This window comes from Doryrhamphus excisus, linkage group LG5 (assembly GCF_037039965.1).
Source record: "Doryrhamphus excisus strain RoL-2023G ecotype Guam linkage group LG5, RoL_Dexc_Guam_v1.1, whole genome shotgun sequence".
In the NCBI taxonomy this organism is placed as follows: Eukaryota; Metazoa; Chordata; class Actinopteri; order Syngnathiformes; family Syngnathidae; genus Doryrhamphus; species Doryrhamphus excisus.
This window is the reverse complement of record NC_136361.1, coordinates 18,975,310-19,001,103: the sequence shown is the minus strand read 5'-3', so window position 1 is coordinate 19,001,103 and position 25,794 is coordinate 18,975,310. Positions and strand designations below refer to the sequence as shown.

Here is a 25,794-nt window from a genome sequence, read left to right as displayed (position 1 = left end):
CAAGCATGCAACAATATAGAATGTTACAATTTTACAATGTTTAATGTCCACGAAAAGTGACGTTCTCCTTCCTCATTGCGTGACTGTGTATGATCCCACTTATGTATTTTTGTACGTATTCCACGCCCACATAACTCTTTCTTTTTGTACAGTATGAAAAATAATTGGGAGTACATGATCACCACGAAATGTCATAAGATGAGGATTGCCTGTATCCTGAAGTAACATTGCTGAACGTATTATGTCATGTCGCCTCAGCATTAGTGAGTGAGCTGTTTAAAGTTCAGCCTCTTAACTCTGTTGCTGTTTACCATGAGGGAAAAATTACCCATATTAAGAAGAAAAAAAAAATCCTTTGTAATCACAGATCAAATCACTTGTAGCATTCTTTGGGGTATTTAGCTGCACAAGCACTCAACACTCTTACTAAACTGTGGTGCTTAAATACTTCAACACTTGTGTTTGTCATCAGTTCTAATTTACTGGCTCAGAGCTGCTCGTTATAGGAAATCAACCACAATCTTAAAGATCACTGAGAGAATACTTTATCTATAGATTCTTAATCAAGAAAAAAATGTGCCTAAAATAACTCGAGAGACCATAGAACATGAGAATTATAAAAAAAAGTTTCACAAAAATACGCCTTACAGGAATTATTAATCAGATTGTTTGGATAAATGAGCATGGAGTTGCACACACTGCTTCATTTCATGCAGCTGGCGCAGGTTTGATTCCCCGCCAATGCCCTAATACGTATCCACGGGAGGTCTCGCTGTGACTTAAGTGACTTGTTTTTGCGACCCCAGGAAAGAAGCCGAAAGACAACTTATCAAGCTTGGTGGCATAACAAGGGAATAACACGGATATTGGGTAATATATTACATCATTCATTCATTTTCTACCTCCAATCCTCACGAGTGTCGCGGGGGGTGCTGGAGCCTATCCCAGCTGTCTTCAGGCCGACAGTCTTTGGGTACACCCTGGACTGGTTGCCAGCCAATCACAGGGCACATATAGTCAAACAACCATTCACACTCACATTCATACCTATGGACAATTTGGAGTCGCTAATTAACCTAGCATGTTTTTGGAATGTGGGAAAACCCACGCATGCACGAGGAGAACATGCAAACTCCACACAGAGGTGGCCGAGGACGGAATCGAACTCGGGTCTTTTAGCTGTGTGGCCTGTGCGCTAACCACTCGGGGCTAGTTTGGGGCAAATTTCCTCGTATTTTACTGTTCTAAATAACAGCAGTCAAGCAAAACCAAACATGCAATCTGAAGCCAAGGTAATGAATGTACATCATGTACGTGCTTATCTTATCTATGTTATGACTATGATTATTTTCATATGTTGCAAAACACTCCATATTACTTTAGTTAATGTTGTGAAGTCTGCAAATTATAACATCACCACAAACAGCAACAATGTAAAAAAAAAAAAAAGCAAACAAGATATTTTAAAAATAAATATGTTTAATACACTAGAAACAACAAAATAACTATTAATATTGTAAAAGAATATACAGCAGAAATAAATATATTAATGTGAAAATAAACTACAAAAATTTTTTGTGGCTGTACAAAGTCAACAACAATTTAGTCATTTAAATACAAAGAGAATGTTCTCATCAAATGAGGACTTTAAGAGGCATAGGCGACCCGGCTGTCTTGTCTTTTAGTGAACTCACTCTCAGGACTTTAGTGTGAGGGGAGGGTTGTAATATCAGGATTTACTGCTGGCTCACATGACTGATAAGGAACAATTGGCATAACGTTGTGGGAAATTGTATGTATTTTTGCAGCTTTGAGATTTTTTTTTCCCCGTATTTAAGAATAAAACTACAATACTTGTCTTTGAGATTAAGTGTTCCTATTTGGAGCTTCTGTAGATCTGATTCATTGTGCCTCCTGATTTAAAATCCAATGCAAAAAAACTCAGCCTTCACAATAGTGTTTGTCAGAGAAGCCAGAGTAAGTACAGTGCCAATTCACCGCCCTCATACTAGAGACCTCAATCCGATTGGACAGTCCTCACTAAATTAGGTCCGAGCTGAGCAGCAGCAGCAGCAGCAGCAGCAGCAGCGAGACTCCTTCCGTCCTGCTTATGACGTGTCTGCGGGCAAACGAGTGCAAAACCACATGCCCGGGTCCAAAATGAAAAGCACCTGTTCTGGTGCATCATTCGCACATGTTAATGACTGGGGTTTTCTCTTGGTCGACATGCCCACCCGTGACCCCCCCCCCCTCTCCCTTCCCTCTCCGGCTGGTAAGTAACACAGCTTTAGCTCAAATCAGGAATGTCAAAGCGTTGTTTTCAGTCCTTTTCGCCCACAAAAAGGCATCCACAGTCAAAAATATTCAATCTCAAACCACATTGAAATTGAGGGCCAAAAAAAAAACAAACGAAAAAAAACATTGTAACACTGCATATAAATATTATAATAGTGAATACTGAACACGTTCTATAAATTAAATGTAATCTATTTGACAAAAGGGATATCAAGTAAGTACATACAAACCGTTAATGAATTGCTCTGTTGTGGAAGCATGACTGTTTCTTTGGAACACAAACAAAGCCATTCATATAAAACGGTTTGGTTTTTTTTTGTTTTTTTTGAGTCGCTACTCATTGTCATACATACCTACAACAACATCCCTTTCACCTGGTCTCAAGACATTTAGTCAAATTAACACAATATTTAAAAAATACAAATAAACTGTGCACAAAAAAAAAAAAAAAAAAAAAACGCAGGAAAAGTGGTGTGATGAAGGCAGGACCAAAAACAAGTAGTGGTTCGATACCTTTAACCCTGACTTTCAAATATGGAGATAAGCCCGAATCTTTAACAAATGTACTTATTGGCAAAATTTTGTTTTGGTTCTTTGCCATCGTCACTGAACTTCCATTTGGGAAGCAGGTCACATTATTCGTCACCACAACACGTAACCTGTGTCAGCAGTTGTGTCAAGATTTTGTAGTTCTCACATTAAGTGTAGTCACTTCGCAACTTGTCAACCTGCCATATAACAGTTCAAGTGCTGCAGGTTTTCTTATCCTTATCGTCCGCCGGTCCCCATTCAGGCTCTTCAGTTCGGCTCGGCTGCATTCGCGGGTTCGATTGCAGTCACCGATTATTCCTTAAAGTGAGGCATACGTCAGGTTCATATCCACAGCAGACAAGCATCCAGTGAAGTGTTAACATCAAATAAAATAGCTTCTCCTCAATTGTATCCTTTGCGCAAACTTCCGCACTCTTCGACACTTTTCCCACCATTTCCCACGCGGCAGCGCAGTCGTTCAGTTTTAAATAGTAGCAGCAATACAAAATTGTTGGCGTACTTAAAGAGTATATGTACACATATATATGAATAGTGTTCAGCATAGTGATCAGCATCCAGAATGTCCGGTCTTGCATTGTCATCGAGTGTCTTGCAGGGGGGGGGAATGCATCCTCAGATTTCAAAGTGCTGTGCCAAAAATAATTCCTTCATAACAGTGTTATAACAGTGTCTGTCTCCTGGTCTCATCTCCTTGGTTTGTCACATCTGTGGAGGACAAGACGGAAATCTGTATCAGTAATAAGCGAGTACTATATTGTTTGTTTTGTACTTTTAACCAATGAACACACCACGTCATGCACAAACATATTTAGACAAAAACAAGAAGGGAGTGAAGATGGTGTAGCTTTTATGTCAAATGTAGATGTTCGATTTAAGCACCATTTTATGTAGATTTTATAGTCGTGATGTTTCATGTGCAGTGGAGTTAAGCTGTTGAGGCTTAGCGCTGGAACTGGAAGTTGGGAGTAATCTAACCTCCTAATTAGAATCATTTCACCGGTCATTCCACCCAGACGTGTGTGGCTCTCTAAATCCAGAGCAGTGTGGGAGGCCCAGGGGGGCTCAGGGGTCGTGGAAGTGATTAGGTCACGGGAGGTCATGTAGTCTTGTTAACTAGAGGCAGCAGTCATGTCACTTCTCTTTTTTTGGGGGCGGGGGGGTAGGGGTGGGTGCTTCACAGAGGAAAAGGGATGCGTTTAACTCGGCTGCATTCATATAGATTCAGTCATGAGTAAGCAGCACCCTGCATGGACACAATTGATGCATTCAGTGACGTGCAAATATACTTCATTTAGATGTTGAGTTTGATGGAAGGTGTGCAAAAATAAAGTCCATGTAGATTACACAAGATTGGACAGTAAATATCTTCTGTTACTCGACATGAGCGGAACAAAAATCTTGCAATAATAAAGAAAAATATTGAAACCGATAGATACAATATGCAATCACCTTGAATATGAATGCCAATGTCATGATGCTAAACAACCAGAGTAACTATAACGTGCAAGTCAGAAAGGGTTGGAAAAGATGCAGCAGTGCAAGTGCTGGGAACAACGAAAATTCAACATTCACATACAACACAAAAAAAAACAATCAAAATCAAGTGAAAAGCATGCGTGTTTCTCAACAGGAAATCCATCTATCCATTCAAAGGCACGTTGTTTATCGCAATGCGTATGGTAAACAAACCTGCAAGTTCTTTCGTTTAACTCAAGCTGCCTGGACTTGCAGTCTAATTGTGTGAATTTGCAGGAGCATTTACAGGTGAGAGGGTCCTGCACAAACAAGCGCTTTCTTCTCTCTGAACAAGGCGCACAGTGGCTGCAAGGGAAGCATAAAAGGGAGAGACAAAAGAGAGAGAGATCTAAGCTATAGAGCGAATTGTGCAGAAAGGGCAGACAGACACTCATGCAAAATCCTTAATCCCAACCCACCCCTCATTGTCTCATTACCAGTGTTGCTGAGTGAAGAAAATGTATGCTCAATGTGATTTATGACTGCATTCCGCTGATTTAAATCAATTCCGAATCAACATATAATAACATATAATGTAAACAAACTGGAATAACGTTGACTTTAATGTTACAGTAAACCTTGGATATATCGGATTCAATTGTTCCCACTGGTTTTGTCCGATATAAGCGAAATCCGTTATATGCGTATACCGGAAAATGTCCGTTTTACGCATATATCGGATTTATATCCGGTATATGCGTAAATCGGATTTTATCCGTTATAAAAAGGCACTTCCTTGACTATGTTTCCAATGTACCTGGACTGGGCAATGAAAAGAGACGTAAGGTAATGAGAATTTAACTTTATTGGACTCTGAGCATAACAAATTGTTAATTAAGCTAGGCCCTGTTACGCCCGTCAGGCCTACGTTGATCCATGTTCACAGCCAAAGCTGAAGATTATAACATCTTTGTATGAATTACAGACATGTACATGAGCATGTACAACGAAATAAAAAAAAAAATCTCAAATCTGTAGAAATGCCTTCTTGTTGCTATTAGGGAGGTTTAGAAACCAAACGATAAACCTAAAGGCTATTGACAAGTCGGCAAGTTCCCATACATTTCAATAGCATGTGACGTCATTATCGTTTGCACTTATGTTTATCGTTTGGTTTCTAAACCTCCCTAATAGCAACAAGAAGGCATTTCTACAGATTTGAGAATTATTTTTTATTTCGTTGTACATGCTCATTTACATGTCTGTAATTCATACAAAGATGTTATACTCTTCAGATTTGGCTGTGAACATGGATCAAAGATGGATCAAAGGCCACGATGCGGCCATCCGATATATGCGAGGGAAATTGGAACGGGATTGGAGATTTTGTCCGAAATAGGCGAAATCTGTTATAAAAAATCCGATATATGCAATGAATTTTTATTGAAAATGCATTACAGAAAAATTGGTTCTTTTTTATCTGTCCGTTGTGAGCGAATTTCCGATATATCCGAGTCCGATATATCCAAGGTTTAATGTTACTTTAACGTTGAGCTGTGCTCTCACACCATGGAAGGTCACAATCAAGACAAGAAAGGACTCCACAATATAAAGTATCTCCGATCGGCTTTATGAAACAATGATTTGCCTCATTGGACTAAATAACCAACTAAACAATCCGATGCGGACCTTATCATTGAGGCTGTCAAGGCTACAGCAGTCTACCGCTTTGTTTTAACTCTGATTGACTTAACAGTTGACTGCTGCCTATGAAGACGGCTATCGCTAGGTGCAAAAGAAGACACGACAGAAGATAAAATGTCCTCAGACAGCATCAATTATCAGCGTAGGACAAAACAGATCCAACGTCGACATTTTAGATACGGCAGAACATTTAGATGTAGAAAATCAAGGAAATCGTCTAAATTGTAACAAAGGTTTGGTGAGATAAACCTTCCTTGTGTCCGTTACCTATGACACAGAGAACATGGAGAACATACGGGCAAAGTTGGCAAAAATCAATAAAACCGAGCAGAAACTAATCAACCAGCAAGCGCATGTGCCTTCTCATTTAATCTCCTCATTAGCAGGCTGGAAATATTGATCGACAATGAAGGTGAAACAGGATGCATGTCACTATGATTGATGAACGCGCACACAATCTTCACAGCCACAGTATTGGTCCAAGTATCGGACCGTGCACAGCAACCTTCTAACCCGACAAGGGTAATTTTAGCCCAAAGACAACATGATTTGACTTTTGGCTAATATGATATCATCTCTCCTCTGCTGCAAATACGTCCACTTTAAAGCTGCCAAGGTACAGCCACACGCGCTCTTATCTACTTCAGCAACCTGACCTACTTTGTAGGTGCGAAGGATGGCTTTGTATTTTAGCTGCACAAGCTTGAAGACAACACAAAGAGAAGGGCACTTAGTGAATGTGTGCACACTGTTGCTTAAAACCTCAAGCAATTGGATTTTATGTGATGATAGCTATGTAGCTATGTATGTAAAGACACAGTGCTTTTATGTCAAGTCATGTAACCGGGAGTTCTTTTCGCTCACTAAAAATAAAAATAGGTTAACTCCATGACACCTGTTGCTACGATTAGACTGGGGAGGTAGCCGGGGGTTAGATTTGTGCAACTGGAGTCAGACAGCAGCGGGTGGGCTGCAGACTCAGTCGCTCCAACTGCTGCAGCCACACCATCAAATACTAACACTGCCATAAAACGAGCCCGATATAGCTTGGTGGAAGACAGTACTGGGAGGCCGTGGTCATATTTGTTGTACTGTACTGTCTGGATCAAAGGAAGGTTTCTATAGGGTTCACACTGGATGCATAGTGAAAAAAAAGCATTGTGAATTGACCGTATTTTTGCAGGATTCACACACGAGTTAACTAGACCAAATTTGTGAGCATAATTTAGTGTACACCTTTGAACCTGGCCTGGATTGGAGATTGTGGAATTCCCAAATTGAAGTCATTTTTTGGTAGAGGACAATACTGTGACTTTTTAAGGTCACTTTTAAATCTGAATTACTTCTGTAGTTATGCAAGAGGGCACAAAGTCATGTGCGTCTGCTGGCGTCACAATGCCCAACACGAATAATCCAACCAGTGATGCACCCCACAGAATACCAGCAATAAATAAGATATACAACGTACTTACTATTCTTTCTTTGCTTGAACTTCAGGCTTTAACCTAAAGTAGAAATATGTATTTGATTTCAATTTATTGAGATTTTTTTCATGCATATGAAAGGTCAACTGAATGCAAATCTCTTACCTGCAATCACACGTTTGATGCTCTGTGAAGCTCAACTGTATTTTATGTTGTATTACCATTGTTCTCAACTGCATCACCTTGAAGGGAAAGAGAATTCATGAAACTTTTCACTTGCAAAACCAAAGCCCTCATCGCTCTCTCTATACTCAAAACACATGAATGTTTGTACAATGGTCCATTCCTGTTAGTATTTAACTGCCATGCATGCCAAAGTGCAAGCCTGATCAAAGGCCAGGAGAGGCTTTGACCACATGTACATTGAAGACATTCTATCATTCATTAGAATGGGAAAGTGTCTCCAAGCTTTGGATGGTACTGTATATAATAATAATACTACAAAAGGAGGGATACTCAAACAGAAGAAAACCTTTCACGTATTTATGCATCTGGTGTATAGTTTTATCCACAATATGCATAATGTAGCGATACTCAAGGTGCTCAATGAAGCGTTTAAACCCGATATTACTCACCACACATGTGCTCGCTCTTTTTTGTTATAGCCTATGACTTTTTGTCATCCTGTGGGAGTTTCTCACGCTTTGCAAACATATATCGCTGTTTGAGAGAGCCAGAGTTATTTTTTTTCTTGGGTCTCTGTGGTCTTGCAAAAATTCTTCATGCGTTTTTTTTTTTTTTTTGTGATGCTGCTTCTAATGCGTGATGAGGTTTGTCGTATTAAACTTCGCTGATCGATTGTTAATAACAAATTTACACTCAGCTGCAACGTCTCTTTCAGACATTAACAAAAAATACTCCTGTAAACTCTGTAAACACGCTAGCACACGTTATTGTTGTGATCACGTGTCTGCATGTTGAATCTGGTGCTGTTAGATCAAATTGCTGGCATGGAGTAAGGAATGGACTGCTAGATTTTGGCGATTTTAGATTTTTGTGCTAATATCGGACTAATGTCGAACAGACTTGTTTATCCTTGAATAAATACTACACATACATCTGTGACATTACATACAAGCTCTAAAAAATCTATTGTTTCCAACCGTTCTGAACTCACCTGCAGTGTAACATTGCGGGTTTCAGTTGGTACGCACTCCATCGCCTCATCAATGCAGCAGCCTCCGCACCTTGTGAGGACCACGCAGGAAGGTATGTAGGTGTGTTCCGTGTCTTCTGGATACTCCTGGGAGATATCCACAAGCACCTCTCTTGGCTGGCACCGACTCTTATTGATGACCTCCGTGAGTTGGATAACTGAAAAGAGGAGAATGTTTTTTGGTCATTTTGATTACTATACGGCACATGGCCTTTTAGATGGTAGCATAGCATAACATGCACATTTACTAGCTCGATGACCAGAGTTAACTCTTCTAATTTAAAATTACAATTTCCTTAGAAAAGGTTTAATCCTTATGGGGTGTGGGACTGTGTGTTGTTGCTGCTTTTCTTTTCATTCATGGCCAATTTCAAGTCCGTCATACGCCATTAATCATGTATGTCTACATCCATGTGAAGTGCATCAACAGCCTGTAAATATAATAGCATCAGTGCGGCGATGTGTATGTGCTGTATGTTTGGCAAACACATTTACAACCTGCAAGCTTTAATGGAACAACATTGATGCAAAATGTGTGAGTTACTTGGCTTGTGTGCAATAGAAAGTGAGAAAAACAACAAAATGTGCAGGACTCAAAAGTAAAATGTAAAGGACACAGAGTACATCTATGTATAAATATAATAGTGAATTAATATTTTGTTTTAATACTGGTTTTAGTTCCTTCCGCACAGTTTGAAGATTGTTTTCCATTCGAGCAAAGACATGAATCAAAGTTCCCAGGTTGGTTAAAGGTCTTACTTGGGACTTTGGAGTCGCCATAAAAGTGGTGCAGATTTCAACGTGCAGCAAAAAAAAAAGAAGACAGAGCGATGTCATATTTGGCGCAAGATTGGGTTAGTCTGATGCAGGCAGCCGCTCAGTCAATACATCAGCCATCAGCCTTGGTTCAATGCCACAGGCTTGTTTGTTTGACAGTGGCACTGTTGTGTTCAGGCCAAGGTTGGACCATGTGGATGGTGATGGATGTCGCCACACTTTGGCTGCTGCAGACAGCATTTTAGAGCACAGACATGCACAGGGTTATGTGATTGCCGGTGGGGTGATACTGTAAGTAACTGGTGTCCAAGAGCACGCAGGTGGTAGAGTTCATGCTATTCTCACACCGCTTGTCAGACCGAGATAAGAAAAGTAATTAGGTTTTTGTGGCTTGGCTTTGGTTCTGGAAGCATTGTGATTACCTAATTGGAGGTAGTGATTCTCTTTTGGCTCAATTTTGACACAAGAAACCCTGACGCAACCCTTCCGTTGAATGCGGTACCACCACAATACCGATAACAATGAGCTAAATGGTGCTTTTATTGCACATCATTAATATCGTGATTTGTGGCCAATCGATTTTAGGGACTTCTGTAATTGGGATCTCAAGGGATCATGTGTACATCATAAAAATCTATATAAAAAATGGAAAACTCACTGGCACACATGTAAGTCTACCGCATTAGTCCAGAAGCTCAGTCAAACTCATAGGTGGGCTTAAAGGGTCACATGTCAGAGATGACCCCTGGCGCCACAGTGCCTGAGGTGAAGTTGTTCTGACCAACCAGGGGTCAGAAATTTGCTCAGGATCACAGAGAACTTAGTCTGAGGGACTCCTGGATGGATTATTCGCGGCTGCACAGGGGATGGAATGGAAAACCGGGGAGGGACCGCTCATGCTACATTTCTACTATTGGATGAAACATTTAAAAGGAGACCTATTGAGATGTAGACTCCTATAGAGCAGCTACACACAATAACCCACACAGAAGATCTTCCAGAATCTGCACCTATTCCAGCTCATGCTACATTTCTACTATTGGATGAAACATTTAAAAGGAGACCTATTGAGATGTAGACTCCTATAGAGCAGCTACACACAATAACCCACACAGAAGATCTTCCAGAATCTGCACCTATTCCAGCTGGATTTCCAAAACAGTCTGTTTTAACTTATCACAGCCCACTTCTGGGCACGCCCACTGCACTGTGATTGGTCCCACTCAGCTTGTACAGCAGGTACCCGGGAATGCTCGTATAATAAGGAAGTGGGAGCCGGTGTTAGAAAAAACTCTCTGAAATCGAGCCTTAAGGATCATCCCAAACTTCTTTCAGGGCTCGCAACAAAATTCACAAACCTCATTATCTGAAACGTTGGCATTGTTTAACACCGAAATAAAACATTCTAACAACTTTATCGCTCAGAAAAGTGGAAAAAGTGCAATAGGTCTCCTTTAACACGAGGTAATTCAGAAATTGCACCAATAATACCAAAATATTGATGCAAGCGTCATAATAGTCACCATAGCAACACAGGCACAACCCAGCAGCCTGAGTACAAGAGAGGTAAATAATATATGTGGACCCATGTAAGTACTGCATAACTCTAAATGACACATTTTAGCACAAATTATGCTTAGCCAACTTTTATATTTCTCACAATCATCACAAATCAAAGCAAACCTACAGCTTTAAAAAAAATATGTATATATAACTAGAGCACTTACCCTCATTTTTACTCTTATCCACTCCCTTGTTAATGCTGGCAGTCTGCAAGAAAAGCAAAACAGCGTGTTTACATCACTTGTGCAAGACAATATACAATACATATTTAAAACTAATTACATAAGAGCGATTGGGCAGGTGAGTCATGCCAATCAATTATTGTGTAATAACATGATTAATACAGTATTTTAACATAAAAGATAAGATAATTGAGAGGTGTGTGTCCCTTTAGCAAAGCCCAAAAGGCTCTTCCGCGTGCTTTTATTCTCCATTCAAGCTGCTTTGTTCACATGTTCATAGTGACGAGGCGGCATCATCCGTTGACCTCATGTGGCTGCTGCAATTGGCCAAGATATTGCGTGAGAAAGCGGTTCTCTGCCTGTGTGTGGGGAATGTGGTGGGAAGGAGGTGGGCATCATGCAGGGAGAAACCGAGCCCCAGACTCCACATATTCATGATCACCGTGAGAAAAAAATAGGCCCCGGGCTGAACTTTTGGGGAGCTGAGAGAACTGGAGTTGGTACTAGACAATTTTAGGCTGAACTACTTTCAACAGTTGTACAGGGACTTATTTAATTGGTCAGTTCAGGGGCATTTATGTTCAAAATTATTGCTTACAGATTAATAAAATACATGATACACAAGTTGCTTTTTTGAAAGTAAATGGAAATGATGCCACCTGATGGGTGACTAAGGACTATTAGACTGCCACCATTGATTGCATCATATTCACTTACTGTACAAATAAGACTTTTTTTCCATTATAAACACAATCAAATACTTCTTCTTGGTAGTATGTATGCTGGCTTTCTTGAGACCTTTCACAAATACTAATATTTAGACTGCCACCATTGATTGCATCATATTCACTTACTGTACAAATAAGGCTTTTTTCCCATTATAAACACAATCAAATACTTCTTCTTGGTAGTATGTATGCTAGCTTTCTTGAGACCTTTCACAAATACTAATATTTCAATATTTTGTTCAGGTATGTATGCTGGCTTTCTTGAGACCTTTCACAAATACTAATATTTCAATATTTTGTTCAGATATTTTCCTATATATTGACGCTTTAATGCAGAAATTGTATCAATTTTAAAGTAGTCATTAATCAGTTTATTACAGAAATAGAAATCCAATGCCCAAAACTCACCTTTACAGTGGATAGGTGAAGAACCGCTGCCAAAAGAATTTGTACCAAACTAAAAACAAAGTTCATGATTGTAACCCCAGCGGAGTCTAGTAATCCCAGAGGTCCTTTAAAATGACAATGAAAGTAATTTTGTCAAAGGAAGACAAGTGTTTTTTTTTTAAAAAAAAAACGCGGCAAATCTTGGTTATAGTGAAAGCGAATCCATATCTTCCACGCGCATGTGGCACGTTCACGGACAGTTTTCTTCAGGCAATGTTACCATCCAACGGGCATCGTTGATCCCGAGCGAGCCGCTTGGGACGAGGTCTGAAATCCGCACTGGAACAGGTCGAGCTTCAAACAGACGTTCTACTGAAGTGTTCTCAACCCGGGTAGGGAACGGAGGATCAGTTCGGCAACTTTACTCGCCGGATGTCTTTTAAAGGTGTGCGCGCGTGGCTTGTCAGAGCAACGTTAGCCAGGAAAATGGGATCCAATTTTCCCCTTTTGTCTTCACGCCTTTTTTTAATGTCAGGCTGTTCTCGTTCTTCAGTCGCCACCCCGGTCAAACGCTTGTTTTTTTTATGCTTGTTTCGATAGTAAACGGACGGCAGGTTGTCACCGGCTGGGCTCAGCGTTCTGTCTGCTCTTGGCGGTTGGGGCTGCGTTTTCATGCTTTATTAAAGGTGCCTGAGCAGCTGTGGAGGAGGGGCAAGGCGGAGCAGCCAATCGCAGAACGGCATTTCTTCACTGGAGAACCGAGGTTCCCAAAGTGGGGTACGTACACTAATTGTAATAGGGGTATACATAATATAATAAACAGAGTACAAATGAGACATAACATGAGGTTGTTCATTGCTCTGTGTGCATTATATGAACGCATACATGATAATTTAGTGCATAAAGAGGGTGTTTATATTGCTTTCCCCAAACACCAGATACTGCTTTATCACTATTGTTACATTTTCACCTTCAATTTGGTAATAAAATTAATATACACACTTTAACCATAGCAATTGTGAGTGGACAAAAAATATGGAGATAGAATTCAACCCATACAGACAGAAGGATGCCAAAATGAAACTGTAATAAATGATATGTACCATGATTACTAGTCAGTGCTCATGAGAATTAATATTAAAATTATTTATAATATTAATATATTGGGCTGCACGGCGGTCGAGTGGTTAGCACGCAGACCTCACAGCTTGGAGACCCGGGTTCAATTCCACCCTCAGCCATCTGTGTGTGGAGTTTGCATGTTCTCCCCGTGCATGTGTGGGTTTTCTCCGGGTACTCCGGTTTCCTCCCACATTCCAAAAACATGCTAGTTTGCTAACATGCTAAACATGCTAATTGGCGACTCCAAATTGTCCATAGGTATGAATGTGAGTGTGAATGGTTGTTTGTCTATATGTGCCCTGTGATTGGTCGGTGACCAGAAAATGAATGAATTAATATTAATATATTATTTATTTAATATTATTGCACTATTAAGCTACATGTTATCATGCCAGAAGTTAGCATTGATAGTATGCTAACATTAGCACAGTAAAATTAGTATTAACATGTGCGGACACTTAGCACTATTTGGCTAGCTGTTGCATGTTAATGTTAGCATAGTAGTTATTTTTTGTAGTTTTTATGAGTAGTCTAGAGTTTGTGGTGTCATGCTGTGTGTTAGCATGCTAGCACTAGCATTGTAGCATTTTGTGACAGTTTAAAAAGTATTACAGTATATACAGCAGCTCAACCACACTGGGTGTTGCATGTTATTTGTTAGCATGCTAAGGTTAGCATAGTAGCATTTCAGCCATTTTCACAAGTAGAGACTTATCTGAACAGTTAGTGCATACAACCGTTTAAAATTTCAGCACCGTTTTGCAAAGTTCCTACTTTGTGGAACTTTCACTATCACGTCTGAAACCAGTTAACTGTAGTAAATGTGGGATTACCTCATTACTGTCTTCATTACTGGGAGGTTTAAACTTGTCAGTTTCAGGCCATGATAATACTTTATGTACAAAGTCAAGTGTGAAATTATTTTACATCTTGTTTGGAAAAAAAATGCAACCTGGAAAAACATTGTCTCATGTCTCAGATGACTATTCCCTTCAGAGGAACTTAGTGGTCAATGTTTGATGAATAAAGCGTGATGCAGAAAAAAAATTCCACACATAGTCTATATCACATGCTCCAGTCACTACAGACGACAATTTTCCAGGGAGCATGAGTTGTAAGGTTGTGAATTACACAATTATATCATCGACCCTGAGTTCATAAGAGTTTTTCTGACTCCATCCGGCCTGGCTGACCTTTATTTATTTAATTGAAAAAATGTCCCACGGGAAGTAATGGTAATGAATCATATCTAGGCTCATACTGACTTTGTTATAAAACCAATATTAACTGTTCATGCATGAATTGACCAACATTACAATTTTCCAGTACACATTTCTCTCACATTTCATACATTCAAATAATTTGTGACATCAGAGCCATCTATTTTTTTACATTCAAAAAGTCCCAAATTAACTCTGATGTTGATTTTCTGAGCCACATAGCTAGGAGACCTGAGTTCGATTCCACCCTCGGCCATCTCTGTGTGGAGTTTGCATGTTCTCCCTGTGCATGCGTGGGTTTTCTCCGGGTACTCCGGTTTCCTCCCACATTTCAAAAACATGCTAGGTTAATTAGCGTCTCCAAATTGTCCATAGGTATGAATGTGAGTGTGAATGGTTGTTTGTCTATATGTGCCCTGTGATTGGCTGGCGACCAGTCCAGGGTGTACCCCGCCTCTTGCCCGAAGACAATTGGGATACGTTCCAGCACCCCCGCAACCCCGGTGAGGAAAAGCGTTAGAAAATGAATGAATTAATATTAATATATTATTTATTTAATATTTAATAGTATTGCACTATTAAGCTACATGTTTTCATGCTAGCAGTTAGCATTGATAGCATGCTAACATTAGCACAGTAAAATTGTCAGCCAGTTTTATGAGCATTAACATGCGCAGCACTATTTGGCTAGCTGTTGCATGTCTATGGCTGTCTATATGTGCCCTGTGATTGGCTGGCGACCAGTCCAGGGTGCACCCCGCCTCTCGCCCGAAGACAGCTGGGATAGGCTCCAGCACCCCCGCGACACTCGTGAGGATAAGCGGTAGAAAATGAATGAATGAATGTTGATTTTCCTTGGTTTTCAAACACCCCAGTTTTAATTTTCTTCGGGCGAGAGGCGGGGTACACCCTGGACTGGTCGCCAGCCAATCGCAGGGCACATTACTATTTTTAATGATGACAAAAACAATCTGTATCAGTTACAAAAATAGCACTATAGCAATAATGTCATGGGTGATATTGGGTAACTGTCATATTATGATAAGCAGTTGAGGTGTTTTGGTGTCTGCAGCTTTTGAAGCAGGAGCGCCTACTACAGGTGAGAAAAAGACACAAGTTAGTAAAATATTCCATGCTGTGGCTCTGGACATGACCCAGATCTGTGTTATTTTTTATTTTTTTAGACAAAAATTGGATGGTGGGATGAACTTTGACTAAAGCATGCCTCAATGTATTGAATAATTCTCCATCGCCTCTAAAATCAAATTATTGCGGATATTTAGAGCTAAAAATATTACATTCCCATGTCGTATTTTCCCATGATTCCATCACTGTGAATATTCAGTATCCTGATGGACAATTTTCTTAAAGCCAGTCTGTTCAGTGGGATCCATCTGGGTGGTCCAGTGTCCCACCAAGACTCAGACAGACAGGGATGTTAGCTTCCTGGTGTCCGGCTCCATGAGTCTGCCCAGGGGAATGCAGGGACTGTCCATGGGCAACCCCCGCCCCAACCTTCCACCCTTAGACCTCTCTGTCTCTTGGTCAATCACACACACACACACACACACTTGTACTTCTTTGACTGACAATGCATTCCTTTCCTTCACACCTGTAATCTCATAAGTGGCTGCACTCACATTGCGGAATATTCTAAATATGGGTTCACTTAGAACAGGGGAGTCCAAACTTTCCACCAAGGGCTATATATGAAAAATAGAAGGATGCCAACTGTCCGTTTGGGAAGCAACACAGATTATAAATCAACTTCACATGCTGTCATACAAGTAGTATAGACCACAGGTGGACAACAAGTCACCCCTAATAATAATAATAATAACAAAAAAATTTGATTGTAATGTAATGTAATGTGAATACAATATGTAACCACCACCTTTCATAATAAAGATCATTCATTCATTCATTTTCTACCGCTTTTCCTCACGAGGGTCGTGGGGGTGCTGGGGTCTATCCCAGCTGTCTTCAAACGAGAGGCGGGGTACACCCTGGACTGGTCGCCAGCCAATCACAGGGCACATATAGACAAACAACCATTCACACTCACATTCATACCTATGGACAATTTGGAGTCGCTAGTTAACCTAGCATGTTTTTGGAATGTGGGAGGAAACCGGAGTATCCGGAGAAAACCCACGCATGCACGGGGAGAACATGCAAACTCTACACAGAGATGGCCGAGGGTGGAATTGAACCCTGGTCTCCTAGCTGTGAGATTAATAAAGATCAGTAGAAAGAAAAAATCCTCACAGGACAACCCACAGTACAGTCACTCGAGTACGTAATAAAGAGTCATATATTTAAGTCAGGCTGTACGGCGGTCGTGTGGTTAGCGCGCAGACCTCACAGCTAGGAGACCCGGGTTCAATTCCACCCTCGGCCATCTCTGTGTGGAGTTTGCATGTTCTCGCCGTGCATGCGTGGGTTTTCTCCTCCCACATTCCAAAAAAAAAAACATGCTAGGTTAATTAGCGACTTCAAATTGAGGACAGCTGGGATAGGCTCCAGCACCCCCGCGACCCTCGTGAGGATAAGCGGAAGAAAATGAATGAATATTTAAGGCAATCACTCCACCTTGCACAATACAGAATGCAAAGGGTCCATATCCATAAGTTTTGTTAGTAAAAGCATAATAATAAAGTGCATGGGCGACTCTAATAATATCAAGCGTTTATATTTATATTCATATTGACAGTTACAAGTGGCATTCAGTGAAAATGCATTGACACCCCTGGCTTTTCACAAAAAATACAGCGACACCACAGTTATAAAATGTTGCAATTTCTTTCATTTCTTTGTTCTTATTAATTGCAGTTATGCTTGTATGTGTCTCATATGTTTCTTGAGATAGTCCCATACTCAAAACATCAACAGCAGACTCATGCATGTCCTGGCCTTCTCACATATGGACTCAATTTAGCGGTACAGAGACTTACAGAGACAATTGGGAGCTGGCAAGGTTACGCCTGTTTGATGTCCAACCCATCTGATTCCTGTATTGTTGTTCTCACATAAAGTCCCCCTGAATAGAGTCCCGGTATGTTTTGAGTTAAAATGGACTTGGTTCTAAAACCACATCCTATTCACATCATCAGGCTTGAGCAGACACAACTCACCAGATCAGTTAACAACCCAATTACACATAAGCACATTTTGTGAGGTACACTGAGGAAACAAGACTGTGTGTGTGTGTGTGTGTGTGGCAATTTGTATTTGTATTTGTTTGGACTAATTTAAGGTTTGTGTCTTTATGAAGATATTTGAAAACATGATGAGGATGTTTGTCTGAGCCAAATGACAGTTTCATAGGTTACAGAATGCGTAAAATGTTGAATCATCTGACATTTATATTAACTAGATCCATATAATTTATTAATGTCTGAACCTAATCAGAATTGTATGCAGTAGCCTACACTACAGTGGCTATGATGTCAACAAAAAGCTAACCAAATTACAATTACACCACCTGGAAAGGGAACGTACCAAATCCAGGAGTTATAAAAAGTGATAACGTTTGGACCAATCAGCTTCAGTGAATTGGCACATTCATTTTCCAGTTTATGTTTGTAGTCGAAAAGTGCAAAACACCAAACAAAATGAAAAATAAATTACAATTACACCACCAGGAAGGGGATTATACCTCCTGTAGTACATTTGTTTCGTCTGGTATTTGCATATATGTTGTCGGAGCATGCACACTCTGCTAAAACCTAAGCTAAATCCTAAGTAGTACTATTTTTTTCAGTACTTCAGAACTTCATGATAATGAAAGTCACTGTACTATACTCACACGCTTCAATGGTCAATGCCACAGTTCAATGATTGACTTTGTGGTAGGTCATGTTTTGGACACCTGGTGGCTCAGATGGTGGGGAGCATGCTAGTCAGACTCGGCAGGCCAAAAACGCATTACAAGAGTCTGCTGGGAAAGTCTGACACGGTCCCCCATCAGAAGGCGTTTCAACTCCCACCTCCGGGAGAACTTGTCATGGCCTTAAACCCAGAAGAAGAGCTGAAGAAGAGAGTCCTATTGGGCCTTTTTGCCCCATGGGCATGTAGGTTTTCTGGAAAACCGTGGAGAATAACTTCTTGATGTCTTAGAAGAGAGTCTGGATCACTATCTGCTATCTGAGAGGGAAACCCACACTGTCAACACAGTGGGATTCTCATCCTGGTTGTGTAACTGTGGACCAACTCTACACATGCAGATGCATGCAGCGTCCTTGAGTGTGAATGGGAGTTTGTCCAACCAGTCTGTATGTGTTTTGTGGACTAGGCGACAGGTTTGGGCACCGTTTGAATATGAACGATTCCTGTTCCTATTCCTTGTATCAATTCTGGTTCCTAACGATTCTCGATTCAGTTGCTTTTAAAAGGCAGTGTCAAAAAAGTGTGCATGGTTTAAATTAGGGCGCTAACCAGATTAATCGATTAATGTCTGAACTTCCCCATAAATTGTTCAATGATATGTTTGTATCAACTTTTGTTACTGGGCTTTTTCCAATTAGTATACACATAAATATCAAACCATTCATTCAGTACAGGATTGAGTGATCTTCAACTCTCACTGCATCGGTTCACAGCTTGACACAATTTTGTTCCAAAACAGGCAAAAAAAATGATGTCAATGTCCGCCATTAACACCCGCCACAACTTCAAATGTTACCACTTCCTGTCTGATTCGTGTGGTACGATCCGTTTCAGGGTGGTCCGATTGTAATTATTTGTTGTGTTTTGCGTTTCTGGACCACCATCTTTAACTGGTATGGTATGAGGTATGTACCCGGAGCTGATTGGTCCAAACTTTATCACTTCCTGTAACTCTGGGATTTGGTACATTCCCCTTCCGGGTAGTGTAATTGCAATTGATAGGCTCCAGCACCCCCACGACCCTCGTGAGGAAAAGCGGTAGAAAATGAATGAATGAATGAATGAATGCCCTTCCTGATGGAACCCTGGCAAGGAAACAAACCTATGAAAAGGAGAAGTATGAAGAATTACACCACAATTTAGTTGAGAACCCCTATCACCAGGTCATAACATGGTTGATAACCTTCAATGATATGATGATACACAGCTAACAAAAGAAAAAATACTATATATATACAGTAAGGATGCAGTTGGGAAAAAAGGCACATCGCCACACGGATCTGCAGTCATTCCCGCATCAGCGTGTTTTCTCCATGACTGCAACTTTCCAGACTTGAAAGCTAAAAATGACTTGAAAAGTAAAAGGATCGTTTTTTGTTTTTCTCAGAAAGAATTAGATCATATTAAAAACAGTCCAGTTATTCCGTGCTTCAGCATGTGATGACCGGGCTTTCATTTGGTTTTGGGGCAAAGCTGAGGAGGAAGCTATTGCATCTGAGAGCAAAACACACATTGAGCCTAATGTCAACAGCAAACAAACCTCAGAGCTTCTATTACTCTCAAATTCCTCTTCGACTAGATTGCTTTGCCTGCTTTTTTGTTTTTGTTTTCGCTGCCATTGGCTTTCATTCAATCCTCTGCATTGGTCCGAGGCCACTATTGGGATTAAGACACCAGGACACCTGATGTTTGATGAAAAGATGAGGATCATTTGAATTTGGTTTATTTTTCGTATTTTCTCTCTGTCCTTCTTGTTGACCTCCATGCAGCATGGGAAAGTCAATACGCAGCTAAAGTTTTTTTTTTTTTTTTTTTTTTTTTTTAGTTCTGATTCATCTGTGTTTAGAGGCCAAAAATGAACTAAATGAAAAACAGAAGAACATTTGAACTCAAAACAACTGAAAACTGTGTCATTTTGGCTGCCCGTTTGTAGGACATTTTGATGAGGACAAAATCACTTTTTAAAAGCAATTGGGTTGTAGTCTATGACAATTTGTCCTGGAACTTTTTCTGACACACCTCATATGACCAGTGGTTGATTCAAGATCTTGATAAGTATCCATTACTTTTGGACTCAAACACAATTGATTGTTTCATTGAATATATTGTGTGACACACAGACCTCACAGCTAGGAGACCAGGGTTCAATTCCACCCTCGGCCATCTCTGTGTGGAGTTTGCATGCGTGGGTTTTCTCCGGGTACTCCGGTTTCCTCCCACATTCCAAAAACATGCTAGGTTAATTGGCGACTCCAAATTGTCCATAGGTATGAATGTGAGTGTGAATGGTTGTTTGTCTATATGTGCCCTGTGATTGGCTGGCGACCAGTCCAGGATGTACCTCGCCTCTCGCCCGAAGACAGCTGGGATAGGCTCCAGCACCCCCCGCGACCCTCGTGAGGAAAAGTGGTAGAAAATGAATAAATATTATGTGACTGATTTGTCATGGAGTTGATTCAGGTGTTCCAATTACCCGGGACAACAGTAGACAGGTGGTGCAATATGGAGGCATCGGGGTTGTGTGTGTGTGTGGGGGGGGGGTCGTAACATCTGCACCTGTTTAAAGTGCTCTTTCACACAAATATTCAGCCATCTTCTCGCTTCGGCCGAGCTTTTCCACCGAGAACCACATACAGAAAAATCTAACAACGCAGGGGGGGGGTGGCATTTTGATACATTTCTGCATTAAAGATACCTAAACCAATCCAATGCACGTCAGTATACAGTATATGTAATTGATTAAAAAAAAAAATCGAACATCAAGTCTCTGTGCTAGACCCCAACATGAAGCCAGAGCACACCATTCCATCCGCAGGCACTCCCGTGAAATGGTGCATTTAAGGCCCGGGAGACTGAAAAATTGAAACACAATCAAAAAAACGTGTAAATCAAACTTTTCCTCAAGAGATAACTAAAAAGTATACAGTTACAAGTAGAAAATGTTTATAGGCTTTTTTTCAGCCGTGTTGCAAATAGGATTAACCTGATGCATGAAGATTGTTTTATGTAAGAGTGATGTGTCCATGTTACAATGTTGTTGTGTAAGTTTTAATTTGTAGGCTTCTTTCCAGACATTTTCATGACCTGTACATTTCCCACCCTGTCCCTCATCTGTACCACCAGTGACATTATGACGCACAGCAGACTCTCAACAACACCGGACAAGGGCTAGAGTGAGGTCAAGAACATGACTGATAACAAGTCGAATGTGTTTTTTTGGGTGTCTAATTTGATTTTTATTGTTGGCTAATATAAGCAAATAAAGAAGGTAATGTAAAGGTTAATTTACTAATTGTATTATCGATGCAGAAGTATCTTAACTGTTACAAAACTTTCCCAGAATTGATATACAGATAACGTCTGAGTGCTCATTAGTAAAAAGTCAATTTGTATTCTGTTGTATTCTTTGTGGTTGATTGGCCAATATACACTGTAGAGTACACACAATGGGCCAAGGTGTCTTATTGCGTTATGTAAGTGTTTTTACAAGACTAAATGAATTATCTCAGAAAGTGCAACAATAAAAAAAAAAACCTCCCAACCCGAAGACAGCTGGGATAGGCTCCAGCATTCCCCCAAGACCCGTAGCGACCCTAGTAAGGATAGAAATAGAAATATGGATGAATGTTACTATATGCCTAACTGTAAAATGTGTGGGCGGCATGGAGGTTGAGTGGTTAGCGCGCAGACCTCACAGCTAGGAGACCAGGGTTCAATTCCACCCTCGGCCATCTCTGTGTGGAGTTTGCATGTTCTCCCCGTGTTCTTCGGGTACTCCGGTTTCCTCCCACATTCCAAAAACATGCTAGGTTAATTAGCGACTCCAAATTGTCCATAGGTATGAATGTGAGTGTGAATGGTTGTTTGTCTATATGTGGCCTGTGATTGGCTGGGGACCAGTCCAGGGTGTACCCCGCCGAAGACAGCTGGAATAGGCTCCCTTGTGAGTAAAAAGCGGTAGAAAATGAATGAATGTAAAATGTGTGCAAACCTTACAAAATTTTCAATGTTGTCTACTAGCTGATATAGAAATGACTGAAATATGAAAAGTATTACACATATCATTCAACAATATACTTACACAGTAAGACAACAGGAAATATACACACACAATACATTCACATTCAGACTTTCATTTCCTGGTGACTAACCCTAACGTTATTAAATGTCTTCACTCAAAAATCTAATGATTTTACGTCACGAAGCCTCGCTTTCTGCCCCCTGGAAAAGAGTGTATCCAACAATCTAGCTGTGTAAGCAGATTTATATCCCAACAACAAGAGCGCACACACATATTAACATCTGCTAAAATCACACAGTCATGATAGAAGCAACATGTCGGCCACATATGCTTAGCATGCTCTGCTTTTTCTCCATGTGTTGATCCGACTGTCTGTGAATTTCTCCGTGTTTATCTTTATTTTATGTTCATGAGTAACACCCCGGTCTGGCTGCCAGATGAGAAACATTAAAGTGTTACCAAACACTGGCAATTATATAATTTCCTCAATTCGCTGCAAAGATCATTTGTGCTGGACTTCATTTCACTATTATCGAGAATGAGGGTTTGACATTTTTGGGTGATGAAAGCAAGAGTTGTGTGTTTTTTGTATGGAAATAATTCAAAATTCACTATAAATAGTTAAAATATTATCTAAATGATCAATATGGATAAAAAAACACAATTTTGTACAACATAATCTTAATATAAAATGTCCTCATAGTGTACAATAGTGTTGTTTTGCATGGATATTACTGTCTAAGCGTCTACAATTAACCTGCCTAATTCTGATTATTTAAGATAATCAGAATATTTATGATATTTTTGTAGTGCTGTGCATTTGTAAACATAATATAAAATGTCCTCATAGTGTACAATAGTGTTGTTTTGCATGGATATTACTGTCTAAGCGTCTACAATTAACCTGCCTAATTCTGATTATTTATGTTTACAAATGCACAGCACTAAAAAAATATCAACTTTCATTGGATGATGTGGACAGATTTTACAGATATACACCCAAATTTTCAGTCAACAGATTTTGCAACCGTTAAGAGTGTTACAACTGTATACAGAAAAATTACAGTCAGATGAAAAACTTTTTTTTATTATTATTATTTTGCACATATGTAATGTGTCTTTATGTCCCATGTGTCTTTGGTGAGTGTCTTCCTGTTGGCTATTTATTGGTTAGTGTGTGTGTCATGTGATCAAGGGGGTCGATATCCTGATTGGGTGCACAGAATCACATGAGTCAACCCTCGTGATTTAAATCACCTGGTTGCTGGGTGTTGTATATCAAACATATTTATACTTTATATGTATATATATGCACTTATAATTATATGAAAGGGTATTAAATAAATATATAGTGTACAAGTATATATAAATACATTATGTTAACAATTTCACTTGGGTTACACATATATTTTATCTAAAATTGCTTATTGCTTATATTAATTGTTTAATTTGTTTATATGTTATATTTAATATTTTATATATTTTAGTCATAAAGCTGCAAAAAGTTCTGATAGCAATGAAGTTTCTGGAGACCCCCCCCCAAAAAAAAGTTATTATCTCGATGAAGTTGTTGGACATCCATAGTGCCATATTTCTACACCTGACTTGATCTTCCGGAAACAATTTGTAAAAAGGTTGCTTGAAGCACCGCAACCATTTTTTTAAATGAATCAGAAATTAATGTTATTTATTTGATTAAATATATAAGAATGCTTCAGCAGTCAAAATGACAATATTAAGAAAACAAAAAGGGACTCACAAAATATAATCCAGAGCAAAAGTGACAATAGGTTGGATCATCACAAAAGGTGTTTATTTAAGATATTACACAATCTTGCTAAAATATTAATTCTGAGTTCAATGATTGTGATTTGTGTTATATTTCACCTTTGTCGTTCCTGTCTTCTCCACCTCTTCGTGTTGTCGATGTTTTCATAAGCATTCGCTTCAGTTAGATGCGGGACAACTGGGCACCCTTACTGCTGATTGGCTATCTGACGACTTAAAACTGTGCCTGGGAGACTATGGGTCTTTCATACAGGCTTCAATGATGCGTTCGCTTGGACTCCTAGTAATATGCCAGTTGTTTCCCTGCCATTTAACAGTAAGTTTCAGTTCAAAACAATGCCCAGCCAGTTCCTGCTGCTCATTGAAGAGACTAGAACTGTTTCTCAGTTTTTCTGTTTTTCTTGAGTGTGTGTGTCTCTGGAGTGTAAACACAGGCCATGTGTTTCCACACTTTTCACACCTTGCAAGTAATTGTCCTTTTCACCTGGCCACCCCATGCATTTCACAACAACGCTTCTAACAATGCACCAAGGTCCAGATGTCAAGGGTCAATCAGGGTCATGTACTCAATAATCAGCTACCGCCTAGCCAGGTCTGAACTACACCCTGGATTTGATTTAGATTTAGAGAACAAGGGGAGAGAGGCTTGGGATTTGTGTGTGTGTGTGTGTGTTCGCCTGAGGTAGAGATAAAGAGATGTTGAAACGTGGCCAGATGAGTGGAAAAACAATAAAAGACGGATGTGAGGGAGCTGAAGGGGAAGTGAACGAGTAGGTGACAAGGGTCAATGCCGTATGAAGACAGGACCACAGTCAGAGGGTCATCAATCTGTCGACCGGTCCAAGACATCAGTCGGCGGAGACACAATTAAAACTTCGACCATCAATCAGTGGACAATAAATCACTTATTTAAATCGCTCGAAACAACCGGAATTCCAAAAGATTTACAGCTTGTACCAACCAAGTGTTGTGGCACTAGGGGGCGCCAACTATTGGCCTTTGGAGCGTGAATGGCAATTACAATTAGGCTATAAAATACAGTTATTTTAATTTCGCCAGCCAATCACAGGGCACATATAGACAAACAACCATTCACACTCACATTCATACCTATGGACAATTTGGAGTCGCTAATTAACCTAGCATGTTTTTGGAATGTGGGAGAAAACTGGAGAAAACCCACTAATGCACAAGGAGAACATGCAAACTCCACACAGAGATGGCTGAGGGTGGAATCGAACACGGGTCTCTTAGCTGTGAGATCTGCGTGCTAACCACTCTTCCTGGAAAATCAACATCAGAGTTAATTTGCGTTCGGGAAAAATTGTCAATTCGGGAATTCAGTGACTTTTTCAATGTAAAAAATAGATTGCCCGGAAGTCACAAATTATTTGTTAACCACTCAACCACTATGCAGCCTCAAATACAGTTAGTCCCTCGATATTTCCAACGGCAACATTTTCGACTAACCA

General features: G+C 40.1%; 1 protein-coding gene and 1 long non-coding RNA gene across 6 annotated transcripts in view; one reads left to right on the top strand and one right to left on the bottom strand.

The window, feature by feature from the left end:
• Window positions 1-1,492: 1,492 nt before the first annotated feature.
• vegfaa (vascular endothelial growth factor Aa) lies at window positions 1,493-12,959 on the bottom strand. 4 transcript variants are annotated; one of them, XM_058053964.2, is made up of 7 exons: window positions 12,305-12,959; window positions 11,151-11,193; window positions 8,608-8,804; window positions 7,596-7,672; window positions 7,479-7,511; window positions 4,537-4,668; window positions 1,493-3,552 (listed from the first exon to the last, which is right to left on the bottom strand). In XM_058053964.2, the coding sequence occupies exons 1-7, from the start codon at window positions 12,368-12,370 to the stop codon at window positions 3,531-3,533; spliced, it is 570 nt and encodes a 189-aa protein (XP_057909947.1). In that variant the 5' UTR covers window positions 12,371-12,959; the 3' UTR covers window positions 1,493-3,530. The 4 variants fall into 4 exon arrangements, with proteins under 4 accessions (XP_057909947.1, XP_057909948.1, XP_078646986.1 ...); XM_058053965.2 differs by lacking the exon at window positions 12,305-12,959 and adding an exon at window positions 11,269-11,393; XM_078790860.1 differs by lacking the exon at window positions 4,537-4,668.
• Window positions 12,482-25,794, top strand: part of LOC144898531 (uncharacterized) — a 27,089-nt gene continuing 13,776 nt past the window's right edge. The window contains exons 1-3 of one of the 2 annotated variants that reach the window (XR_013627418.1): window positions 12,482-12,728; window positions 12,884-13,060; window positions 21,637-21,852. This is a non-coding gene — a long non-coding RNA (uncharacterized LOC144898531). Of the gene's footprint in view, window positions 12,729-12,883; window positions 13,061-21,636; window positions 21,853-25,794 lie in introns of those variants that run through there. The other variant, XR_013627417.1, reaches the window with a different exon arrangement.

What these genes read in the sequence shown, in the direction of transcription:
- vegfaa (XM_058053964.2), bottom strand. Translation starts at nt 12,370, where the DNA reads ATGAACTTTGTTTTTAGTTTGGTACAAATTCTTTTGGCAGCGGTTCTT. An exon ending in CATCAAACGTGTGATTGCAG is followed by an intron (nt 7,512 to 7,595) that starts GTAAGAGATTTG and finishes TTTCTACTTTAG; the next exon opens with GTTAAAGCCTGAAGTTCAAG. An exon ending in TTAAACGAAAGAACTTGCAG is followed by an intron (nt 3,553 to 4,536) that starts GTTTGTTTACCA and finishes TGTCCTCCACAG; the next exon opens with ATGTGACAAACCAAGGAGAT.